Source organism: Phyllobates terribilis, unplaced genomic scaffold, assembly GCF_046119375.1.
Source record: "Phyllobates terribilis strain yellow unplaced genomic scaffold, ASM4611937v1 Scaffold_9__5_contigs__length_417890890, whole genome shotgun sequence".
Lineage (NCBI taxonomy): Eukaryota > Metazoa > Chordata > Amphibia > Anura > Dendrobatidae > Phyllobates > Phyllobates terribilis.
In genome coordinates, this window is record NW_027362769.1 from 414,862,663 (window position 1) to 414,875,796 (window position 13,134).

The window sequence follows — 13,134 nt, forward strand, 5'->3', positions numbered from 1 at the left end:
GAAGCATAGAGTCTAGATCACGTGAAGTAATTATCCCCTCTACTCCTCCTTGGTCAGACCTCATCTGGATACTGTGTCCAGTTCTGGGAGGTATTAGGAGAAGCATAGAGTCTAGATCACGTGAAGTAATTATCCCCTCTACTCCTCCTTGGTCAGACCTCATCTGGATACTGTGTCCAGTTCTGGGAGGTATTAGAAGAAGCATAGAGTCTAGATCACGTGAAGTAATTATCCCTCTACTCCTCCTTGGTCAGACCTCATCTGGATGCTGCGTCCAGTTCTGGGAGGTATTAGGAGAAGCATAGAGTCTAGATCACGTGAAGTAATTATCCCTCTACTCCTCCTTGGTCAGATCTCATCTGGATACTGTGTCCAGTTCTGGTAGGTATTAGGAGAAGCATAGAGTCTAGATCATGTGAAGTAATTATCTCCCTCTACTCCTCCTTGGTCAGACCTCATCTGGATACTGTGTCCAGTTCTGGGAGGTATTAGGAGAAGCACAGAGTCTAGATCACGTGAAGTAATTATCCCCTCTACTCCTCCTTGGTCAGACCTCATCTGGATACTGTGCCCAGTTCTGGGAGGTATTAGGAGAAGCATAGAGTCTAGATCACATGAAGTAATTATCCCCCTCTACTCCTCCTTGGTCAGACCTCATCTGGATACTGTGCCCAGTTCTGGGAGGTATTAGGAGAAGCATAAAGTCTAGATCACGTGAAGTAATTATCTCAACTCTACTCCTCCTTGGTCAGACCTCATCTGGATACTGTGTCCAGTTCTGGGAGGTATTAGGAGAAGCATAGAGTCTAGATCACGTGAAGTAATTATCCCCCTCTACTCCTCCTTGGTCAGACCTCATCTGGATACTGTGTCCAGTTCTGGGAGGTATTAGGAGAAGCATAGAGTCTAGATCACGTGAAGTAATTATCCCCTCTACTCCTCCTTGGTCAGACCTCATCTGGATACTGTGTCCAGTTCTGGGAGGTATTAGGAGAAGCATAGAGTCTAGATCACGTGAAGTAATTATCCCCTCTACTCCTCCTTGGTCAGACCTCATCTGGATACTGTGTCCAATTCTGGGAGGTATTAGGAGAAGCATAGAGTCTAGATCACGTGAAGTAATTATCCCCCTCTACTCCTCCTTGGTCAGACCTCATCTGGATACTGTGTCCAGTTCTGGGAGGTATTAGGAGAAGCATAGAGTCTAGATCACGTGAAGTAATTATCCCCTCTACTCCTCCTTGGTCAGACCTCATCTGGATACTGTGTCCAGTTCTGGGAGGTATTAGGAGAAGCATAGAGTCTAGATCACGTGAAGTAATTATCCCCTCTACTCCTCCTTGGTCAGACCTCATCTGGATACTGTGTCCAGTTCTGGGAGGTATTAGAAGAAGCATAGAGTCTAGATCACGTGAAGTAATTATCCCTCTACTCCTCCTTGGTCAGACCTCATCTGGATACTGCGTCCAGTTCTGGGAGGTATTAGGAGAAGCATAGAGTCTAGATCACGTGAAGTAATTATCCCTCTAATCCTCCTTGGTCAGATCTCATCTGGATACTGTGTCCAGTTCTGGGAGGTATGAGGAGAAGCACAGAGTCTAGATCACGTGAAGTAATTATCCCCTCTACTCCTCCTTGGTCAGACCTCATCTGGATACTGTGTCCAGTTCTGGGAGGTATTAGAAGAAGCATAGAGTCTAGATCACGTGAAGTAATTATCCCTCTACTCCTCCTTGGTCAGACCTCATCTGGATACTGCGTCCAGTTCTGGGAGGTATTAGGAGAAGCATAGAGTCTAGATCACGTGAAGTAATTATCCCTCTAATCCTCCTTGGTCAGATCTCATCTGGATACTGTGTCCAGTTCTGGGAGGTATTAGGAGAAGCATAGAGTCTAGATCACGTGAAGTAATTATCCCTCTACTCCTCCTTGGTCAGACCTCATCTGGATACTGCGTCCAGTTCTGGGAGGTATGAGGAGAAGCACAGAGTCTAGATCACGTGAAGTAATTATCCCCTCTACTCCTCCTTGGTCAGACCTCATCTGGATACTGTGCCCAGTTCTGGGAGGTATTAGGAGAAGCATAGAGTCTAGATCACATGAAGTAATTATCCCCCTCTACTCCTCCTTGGTCAGACCTCATCTGGATACTGTGCCCTGTTCTGGGAGGTATTAGGAGAAGCATAGAGTCTAGATCATGTGAAGTAATTATCCCCTCTACTCCTCCTTGGTCAGACCTCATCTGGATACTGTGTCCAGTTCTGGGAGGTATTAGGAGAAGCATAGAGTCTAGATCACGTGAAGTAATTATCCCCTCTACTCCTCCTTGGTCAGACCTCATCTGGATACTGTGTCCAGTTCTGGGAGGTATTAGAAGAAGCATAGAGTCTAGATCACGTGAAGTAATTATCCCTCTACTCCTCTTTGGTCAGACCTCATCTGGATACTGCGTCCAGTTCTGGGAGGTATTAGGAGAAGCATAGAGTCTAGATCACGTGAAGTAATTATCCCTCTAATCCTCCTTGGTCAGATCTCATCTGGATACTGTGTCCAGTTCTGGTAGGTATTAGGAGAAGCATAGAGTCTAGATCATGTGAAGTAATTATCTCCCTCTACTCCTCCTTGGTCAGACCTCATCTGTATACTGTGTCCAGTTCTGGGAGGTATGAGGAGAAGCACAGAGTCTAGATCACGTGAAGTAATTACCCCCCTCTACTCCTCCTTGGTCAGACCTCATCTGGATACTGTGCCCAGTTCTGGGAGGTATTAGGAGAAGCATAGAGTCTAGATCATGTGAAGTAATTATCTCCCTCTACTCCTCCTTGGTCAGACCTCATCTGGATACTGTGTCCAGTTCTGGGAGGTATTAGGAGAAGCACAGAGTCTAGATCACGTGAAGTAATTACCCCCCTCTACTCCTCCTTGGTCAGACCTCATCTGGATACTGTGTCCAGTTCTGGGAGGTATTAGGAGAACCATAGAGTCTAGATCATGTGAAGTAATTATCCCCTCTACTCCTCTTTGGTCAGACCTCATCTGGATACTGTGTCCAGTTCTGGGAGGTATTAGGAGAACCATAGAGTCTAGATCACGTGAAGTCATTATCGGTCTTTACTCCTCTTTGGTCAGACCTCATCTGGAATACTGTGTCCAGTTTTGGGCACCACATTTTAAACATTGACAAACTGGAGCAAGTTCAGAGAAGAGCGACCAGAATGGTGACTGGTCTGCAAACCATGTCCTATGAGGAACGGTTACAGGATCTGGGAATGTTTAGCTGCAAAAAAGAAGACTGAGAAGAGACTTAATAGCTGTCTACAAATATCTCAAGAGCTGTCACATTGTAGAAGGATCATCTTTATTCTCATTTGCACAAGGAAAGACTAGAAGCAATGGGATGAAACTGAATGGGAGGAGACACAGATTAGATATTAGAAGACACTGTATGACAGTGAGGAGATCAATGAGTGGAACAGGCGGCCACGAGAGGTGGTGAGGTCTCCTTCACTGGACGTCTTCAGAGGCTGGACAGACATCTGTCTGAGATGGTTCAGTGCCTCCTGCATTGAGCCGGGGTGGACACGAGGACTCTGGAGGTCCCCTCCAACTCTACCATTCTATGATCTTACACCACTGCGCTAAAAGGCGATTCAATGTCCCCACACAAAGTATGATGTCACCACGTCCCCCCCATACATGCCGTATGATGTCACCTCATCCCCCCCATACACACAGTATGATGTCACCTCACCCCCCCATACACGCAGTATGATGTCACCTCACCCCCCCATACACACAGTATGATGTCGCCTCACCCCCCCCATACACACAGTATGATGTCGCCTCACCCCCCCATACACACAGTATGATGTCGCCTCACCCCCCCCATACACACAGTATGATGTCGCCTCACCCCCCCATACACACAGTATGATGTCGCCTCACCCCCCCCATACACACAGTATGATGTCACCTCATCCCCCCATACACACAGTATGATGTCACCTCACCCCCCCCATACACACAGTTTGATGTCACCTCATCCCCCCATACACACAGTATGATGTCACCTCATCCCCCCATACACACAGTATGATGTCACCTCATCCCCCCCATACACACAGTATGATGTCACCTCACCCCTCCATACACACAGTATGATGTCACCTCATCCCCCCATACACACAGTATGATGTCACCTCATCCCCCCATACACACAGTATGATGTCACCTCATCCCCCCCATACACACAGTATGATGTCACCTCACCCCCCCATACACACAGTATGATGTCGCCTCACCCCCCCATACACACAGTATGATGTCGCCTCATCCCCTGATACACACAGTATGATGTCACCTCATCCCCCCATACACACAGTATGATGTCACCTCACCCCCCATACACACAGTATGATGTCACCTCACCCCCCCATACACACAGTTTGATGTCACCTCACCCCCCATACACACAGTTTGATGTCACCTCATCCCCCCATACACACAGTATGATGTCACCTCATCCCCCCATACACACAGTATGATGTCACCTCACCCCCCATACACACAGTTTAATGTCACCTCATCCCCCCATACACACAGTATGATGTCACCTCACCCCTCCATACACACAGTATGATGTCACCTCACCCCCATACACACAGTATGATGTCACCTCATCCCCCCCATACACACAGTATGATGTCACCTCATCCCCCCCATACACACAGTATGATGTCACCTCACCCCCCCATACACACAGTATGATGTCGCCTCACCCCCCCCATACACACAGTATGATGTCGCCTCATCCCCCGATACACACAGTATGATGTCACCTCATCCCCCCATACACACAGTATGATGTCGCCTCACCCCCCCCATACACACAGTATGATGTCGCCTCATCCCCCGATACACACAGTATGATGTCACCTCACCCCTCCATACACACAGTATGATGTCACCTCATCCCCCCATACACACAGTATGATGTCGCCTCATCCCCCCATACACACAGTATGATGTCACCTCATCCCCCCCATACACACAGTATGATGTCGCCTCATCCCCCGATACACACAGTATGATGTCACCTCACCCCTCCATACACACAGTATGATGTCACCTCATCCCCCCATACACACAGTATGATGTCGCCTCATCCCCCCATACACACAGTATGATGTCACCTCACCCCCCCCATACACACAGTATGATGTCACCTCACCCCCCCCATACACACAGTATGATGTCACCTCACCCCTCCATACACACAGTATGATGTCACCTCATCCCCCCATACACACAGTATGATGTCGCCTCATCCCCCCCATACACACAGTATGATGTCACCTCATCCCCCCCATACACACAGTATGATGTCGCCTCATCCCCCGATACACACAGTATGATGTCACCTCACCCCTCCATACACACAGTATGATGTCACCTCATCCCCCCATACACACAGTATGATGTCGCCTCATCCCCCCCATACACACAGTATGATGTCACCTCACCCCTCCATACACACAGTATGATGTCACCTCATCCCCCCCCATACACACAGTATGATGTCGCCACATCCCCCCCATACACACAGTATGATGTCGCCTCACCCCCCCATACACACAGTATGATGTCACCTCACCCCCCCATACACACAGTATGATGTCTCCTCACCCCCCCATACACACAGTATGATGTCACCTCATCCCCCCCCATACACACAGTATGATGTCGCCTCACCCCCCCATACACACAGTATGATGTCACCTCACCCCCCCATACACACAGTATGATGTCTCCTCATCCCCCCCATACACACAGTATGATGTCACCTCACCCCCCATACACACAGTATGATGTCACCTCATCCCCCCATACACACAGTATGATGTCACCTCACCCCCCCATACACAGTATGATGTCACCTCATCCCCCCCATACACACAGTATGATGTCACCTCATCCCCCCATACACACAGTATGATGTCGCCTCACCCCCCCATACACACAGTATGATGTCTCCTCACCCCCCCATACACACAGTATGATGTCACCTCACCCCCCCATACACACAGTATGATGTCACCTCATCCCCCCATACACACAGTATGATGTCACCTCACCCCCCATACACACAGTATGATGTCACCTCATCCCCCCCATACACACAGTATGATGTCGCCTCATCCCCCCCATACACAGTATGATGTCGCCTCACCCCCCCATACACACAGTATGATGTCACCTCATCCCCCCCCATACACACAGTATGATGTCGCCTCACCCCCCCATACACACAGTATGATGTCACCTCATCCCCCCATACACACAGTATAATGTCTCCTCACCCCCCCATACACACAGTATGATGTCACCTCACCCCCCCATACACACAGTATGATGTCACCTCACCCTCCCATACACACAGTATGATGTCGCCTCACCCCCCCATACACACAGTATGATGTCACCTCACCCCCCCATACACACAGTATGATGTCACCTCACCCCTCCATACACACAGTATGATGTCACCTCATCCCCCCCATACACACAGTATGATGTCACCTCACCCCCCCATACACACAGTATGATGTCACCTCATCCCCCCCATACACACAGTATGATGTCACCTCACCCCTCCATACACACAGTATGATGTCACCTCATCCCCCCATACACACAGTATGATGTCACCTCATCCCCCCCATACACACAGTATGATGTCACCTCATCCCCCCCATACACACAGTATGATGTCACCTCATCCCCCCCATACACACAGTATGATGTCGCCTCACCCCCCCATACACACAGTATGATGTCACCTCATCCCCCCATACACACAGTATGATGTCACCTCATCCCCCCCATACACACAGTATGATGTCACCTCACCCCCCCATACACACAGTATGATGTCACCTCACCCCCCCATACACACAGTATGATGTCACCTCATCCCCCCATACACACAGTATGATGTCACCTCACCCCCCCATACACACAGTATGATGTCACCTCATCCCCCCATACACACAGTATGATGTCGCCTCACCCCCCCATACACACAGTATGATGTCACCTCACCCCCCCATACACACAGTATGATGTCACCTCATCCCCCCCATACACACAGTATGATGTCACCTCATCCCCCCATACACACAGTATGATGTCGCCTCACCCCCCCATACACACAGTATGATGTCACCTCATCCCCCCATACACACAGTATGATGTCACCTCATCCCCCCATACACACAGTATGATGTCACCTCACCCCCCCATACACACAGTATGATGTCACCTCACCCCCCCATACACACAGTATGATGTCACCTCACCCCCCCATGCACACAGTATGATGTCACCTCATCCCCAGATACACACAGTATGTCACCTCACCCCCCCATACACACAGTATGATGTCACCTCACCCCCCCATACACACAGTATGATGTCACCTCACCCCCCCATACACACAGTATGATGTCACCTCACCCCCCCATACACACAGTATGATGTCACCTCATCCCCCCATACACACAGTATGATGTCACCTCACCCCCCCATACACACAGTATGATGTCACCTCATCCCCCCATACACACAGTATGATGTCACCTCATCCCCCCATACACACAGTATGATGTCACCTCACCCCCCCATACACACAGTATGATGTCGCCTCATCCCCCCCATACACACAGTATGATGTCACCTCATCCCCCCCCATACACACAGTATAATGTCACCTCACCCCCCCATACACACAGTATGATGTCACCTCATCCCCCCCATACACACAGTATGATGTCACCTCATCCCCCCCATACACACAGTATGATGTCACCTCATCCCCCCCCACACACACAGTATGATGTCACCTCATCCCCCCCCCATACACACAGTATGATGTCTCCTCACCCCCCCATACACACAGTATGATGTCACCTCACCCCCCCATACACACAGTATGATGTCACCTCATCCCCCCCATACACACAGTATGATGTCACCTCATCCCCCCCCACACACACAGTATGATGTCACCTCACCCCCCCCCCATACACACAGTATAATGTCTCCTCACCCCCCCATACACACAGTATGATGTCACCTCACCCCCCCCCATACACACAGTATGATGTCACCTCACCCCCCATACACACAGTATGATGTCACCTCATCCCCCCATACACACAGTATGATGTCACCTCATCCCCCCATACACACAGTATGATGTCACCTCATCCCCCCATACACACAGTATGATGTCACCTCATCCCCCCCATACACACAGTATGATGTCACGTCATCCCCCCCCACACACACAGTATGATGTCACCTCACCCCCCCATACACACAGTATGATGTCACCTCATCCCCCCCCACACACACAGTATGATGTCACCTCACCCCCCCCATACACACAGTATGATGTCACCTCATCCCCCCCATACACACAGTATGATGTCACCTCACCCCCCCCATACACACAGTATGATGTCACCTCACCCCCCATACACACAGTATGATGTCACCTCATCCCCCCATACACACAGTATGATGTCACCTCATCCCCCCCATACACACAGTATGATGTCGCCTCCCCCCGCCATACACACAGTATGATGTCACCTCACCCCCCCATACACACAGTATGATGTCACCTCACCCCCCATACACACAGTATGATGTCACCTCATCCCCCCCATACACACAGTATGATGTCACCTCATCCCCCCCATACACACAGTATGATGTCACCTCATCCCCCCCATACACACAGTATGATGTCACCTCATCCCCCCATACACACAGTATGATGTCACCTCATCCCCCCCATACACACAGTATGATGTCACCTCATCCCCCCCATACACACAGTATGATGTCGCCTCACCCCCCCATACACACAGTATGATGTCGCCTCATCCCCCCATACACACAGTATGATGTCGCCTCATCCCCCCATACACACAGTATGATGTCGCCTCATCCCCCCCCATACACACAGTATGATGTCACCTCATCCCTCCCATACACACAGTATGATGTCGCCTCATCCCTCCCATACACACAGTATGATGTCACCTCACCCCCCCATACACACAGTATGATGTCACCTCATCCCCCCATACACACAGTATGATGTCACCTCACCCCCCCTTGTGCGTGTGGGTCCTTTGCCCAGGTCTCCCTCCTCACCCCCCCCTTGTGCGTGTGGGTCTTTTGCCCAGGTCTCCCTCCTCACCCCCCCTTGTGCGTGTGGGTCCTTTGCCCAGGTCTCCCTCCTCACCCCCCCCCTTGTGCGTGTGGGTCCTTTGCCCAGGTCTCCCTCCTCACAACCCCCTTGTGCGTGTGGGTCCTTTGCCCAGGTCTCCCTCCTCACCCCCCCCCCTGTGCGTGTGGGTCCTTTGCCCAGGTCTCCCTCCTCACCCCCCCCCTTGTGCGTGTGGGTCCTTTACCCAGGTCTCACCCCGGCCCTGGCTGTGCGCGGTGTTTCTGGCTTGCTGTGCGCGGACTCCGCTCGTGGCGGGGGCCACACGTAACGTCTCTTGTGTTGTTTTGCAGCGGCCTCCATTCAGCATTGCCGTGTTCTCCCCGCAGCAGCTTCTGCTCATCTCCGACTACTTTGTGAATACATATTTCCGTCACTTCAAGCTGTACAAATACGTGTTTACTCCCCAGGTGAGAAGCGCGCAGAGCAGATTCCCGCTCCCTTTCTTCAGACGCCTTTAGACAATGGTCAGCGACCTCATCGGCGGCTGCCATGAGACCCGGGTCTGCTTCTCCCTTCCCTGATCACAGCTCTCTTCTTGTAGGTCACTTTAGATCTCTCAGTCATTTACGATGGAATCTCCAAGATGGAAGATACAAGGACAAGTGACAAAGGTGACCACAGGAGCAACGAGCTGCAGAGATAGGAGCAGAGATGAGGGAGAGGGAGTACCGGCACCGATCCTCGCCAGAGCAGAGATGTGGGAGAGGGAGTACCGGCACCGATCCTCGCCAGAGCAGAGATGTGGGAGGGGGAGTACCGGCACCGATCCTCGCCAGAGCAGAGATGTGGGAGAGGGAGTACCGGCACCGATCCTTGCCGGAGCAGAGATGTGGGAGGGGGAGTACCGGCACCGATCCTCGCCGGAGCAGAGATGTGGGAGGGGGAGTACCGGCACCGATCCTCGCCGGAGCAGAGATGTGGGAGAGGGAGTACCGGCACCGATCCTCGCCGGAGCAGAGATGTGGGAGAGGGAGAACCGCCACTGATCCTCGCCGGAGCAGAGATGTGGGAGAGGGAGTATCGGCACCGATCCTCGCCGGAGCAGAGATGTGGGAGAGGGAGTACCGGCACCGATCCTCGCCGGAGCAGAGATGTGGGAGAGGGAGTACCGGCACCGATCCTCGCCGGAGCAGAGATGTGGGAGAGGGAGTACCGGCACCGATCCTCGCCGGAGCAGAGATGTGGGAGAGGGAGAACCGGCACCGATCCTCGCCGGAGCAGAGATGTGGGAGGGGGAGTACCAGCACCGATCCTCGCCAGAGCAGAGATGTGGGAGAGGGAGTACCGGCACCGATCCTCGCCAGAGCAGAGATGTGGCAGAGGGAGTACCGGGACTGATCCTCCCCGGAGCAGAGATATGGGAGGGGAGTACCGGGACTGATCCTCAACAGAGCAGAGATGTGGAGGGGCAGTACCGGCATTGATAGCAGCAGCAGAGATGGAACGGGAGACAACCAGGCACTTGGCATTGATGGAGCAGAGATGGGGAGTATCAGGCACTGAGCGTCAGCAGAGAAGGGGGAATACCAGGAGCTGACCGCCGGGAATAGTGCCAGGCATTGAGCATTGTTGGGGTGGGGGAGCACCAGGCACGGAGCATTAGTTGGGCAGAGATGGGAAGGGTTGGTGAGTTCTGGGCACTGAGCGTCAGCGGGGGGGGGGGGGGGGGGGGGGGGGAATGGGGCACTGAGCATCGGCAGGGTGGGAGGGGAGCACTGAGCGTCAGCGGGGGGGGGTTGTACTGGGCACTGAGCGTCAGCAGGGTGGGAGGGGAGTACTGGGCACTGAGCGTCAGCAGGGTGGGAGGGGAGCACTGAGCGTCAGCGGGTGGGGGTTGTACTGGGCACTGAGCGTCAGCAGGGTGGGAGGGGAGTACTGGGCACTGAGCGTCAGCGGGGGGGGGTTGTACTGGGCACTGAGCGTCAGCACGGTGGTGGGGGGGGGGGGGGGGAGTACTGGGCGCTGAGCGTCAGCACGTTGGGGGTGGGGGAGTACTGGGCATTGCCCACTGATGGAACAGATGTGGGGGAGAGGAGTAGAGATGGAGTGGTATTAGGCACTGAGTGTCGGCAGAGGGAACGGGGAGAAGAGTACCCGGTGCTGGGTTTTGGCGGAGTAACATGGGTAACAAGGGGTATTAGGTAGCAGATGAGCACAGAGCTGCATGTACTGCTGTACTCACCTGTATACATTTTAGGACTAAGCTGGAAATCAGGAGCCAGGCGAGATATTAGGGACCAAATATCACAAAGTAAAGCATCGCTCCTTATGTCACAGACCCCCTGCTTATGTCTCCATCCTGTGAGCCGTGTCCCATCGCTCCTGATGTCTCCATTCTGTGAACCCTGGGACCATCGCTCCTGATGTCCCTGACTGCTGATGTCTCCATCCTGTGAGCTCCGGGACCATCGCTCCTGATGTCACTGACTGCTGATGTCTCCATCCTGTGAGCTCCGGGACCATCGCTCCTGATGTCACTGACTGCTGATGTCTCCAACCTGTGAGCTCCGGGACCATCGCTCCTGATGTCACTGACTGCTGATGTCTCCAACCTGTGAGCTCCGGGACCATCGCTCCTGATGTCACTATCCTGTGAGCCCCGGGACCATCGCTCCTGATGTCACTGACTGCTGATGTCTCCAACCTGTGAGCTCCGGGACCATCGCTCCTGATGTCACTGACTGCTGATGTCTCCAACCTGTGAGCTCCGGGACCATCGCTCCTGATGTCACTATCCTGTGAGCCCCGGGACCATCGCTCCTGATGTCACTGACTCTGCTGATGTCTCCATCCTGTGAGCCGTGTCCCATCGCTCCTGATGTCACTGACTCTGCTGATGTCTCCATCCTGTGAGCCGTGTCCCATCGCTCCTGATGTCACTGACTCTGCTGATGTCTCCATCCTGTGAGCCGTGTCCCATCGCTCCTGATGTCACTGACTCTGCTGATGTCTCCGTCCTGTGAGCCCTGGGACCATCGCTCCTAATGTCTCCATCCTGTGAGCTCCGGGACCATCGCTCCTAATGTCTCCATCCTGTGAGCCCCGGGACCATCGCTCCTGATGTCCCTGACTCTGCTGATGTCTCCATCCTGTGAGCTCCGGGACCATCGCTCCTGATGTCACTATCCTGTGAGCCCTGGGACCATCGCTCCTGATGTCACTGACTCTGATGATGTCTCCATCCTGTGAGCTCCGGGACCATCGCTCCTGATGTCACGATCCTGTGAGCTCCGGGACCATCGCTCCTGATGTCACGATCCTGTGAGCTCCGGGACCATCGCTCCTGATGTCACTATCCTGTGAGCTCCGGGACCATCGCTCCTGATGTCACTATCCTGTGAGCTCCGGGACCATCGCTCCTGATGTCACTATCCTGTGAGCTCCGGGACCATCGCTCCTGATGTCACTATCCTGTGAGCTCCGGGACCATCGCTCCTGATGTCACTATCCTGTGAGCTCCGGGACCATCGCTCCTGATGTCACTATCCTGTGAGCTCCGGGACCATTGTTCCTGGTGTGTCAATCGCTCTCTATGGGACCATGGGCACAACTTGGTTGTGCGAGTAATCCATAACCACCATTTTGGTACAGGAATGTGGCAATATTACAATTGTGTTAAACGTTGTACATCTGATTCTAGAGTCCAGTCCTGTTTGTCATTTTGGATGTGACCATGATGGGTTCCTGCTTTGGACCTACGGTGATTGTTGATGGCTGCCGGCACTGACCGTGGGCCGGGATGACCACACTACAGTTTACTGGTAATTTGCTCTGAATCTGTGGGGTATCATGGGTTGCTATAAGAAGATAGTTCAGGGAGTGTAGATAATGTG

General features: G+C 52.7%; 1 protein-coding gene across 1 annotated transcript in view; it reads left to right on the top strand.

Annotated features, from left to right (window-relative positions):
• The window catches only part of CFAP119 (cilia and flagella associated protein 119), a 121,078-nt gene extending 109,338 nt beyond the window's left edge, over positions 1–11,740 (top strand). Inside the window, exons 6-8 of the mRNA XM_073649055.1 lie at positions 9,592–9,708; positions 9,843–9,912; positions 11,579–11,740. Coding sequence (XP_073505156.1) covers positions 9,592–9,708; positions 9,843–9,912; positions 11,579–11,643 — 252 coding nt within the window. The 3' untranslated portion in view covers positions 11,644–11,740. The remainder of the gene's footprint in view (positions 1–9,591; positions 9,709–9,842; positions 9,913–11,578) is intronic.
• The last annotated feature ends 1,394 nt before the right edge of the window (positions 11,741–13,134 follow it).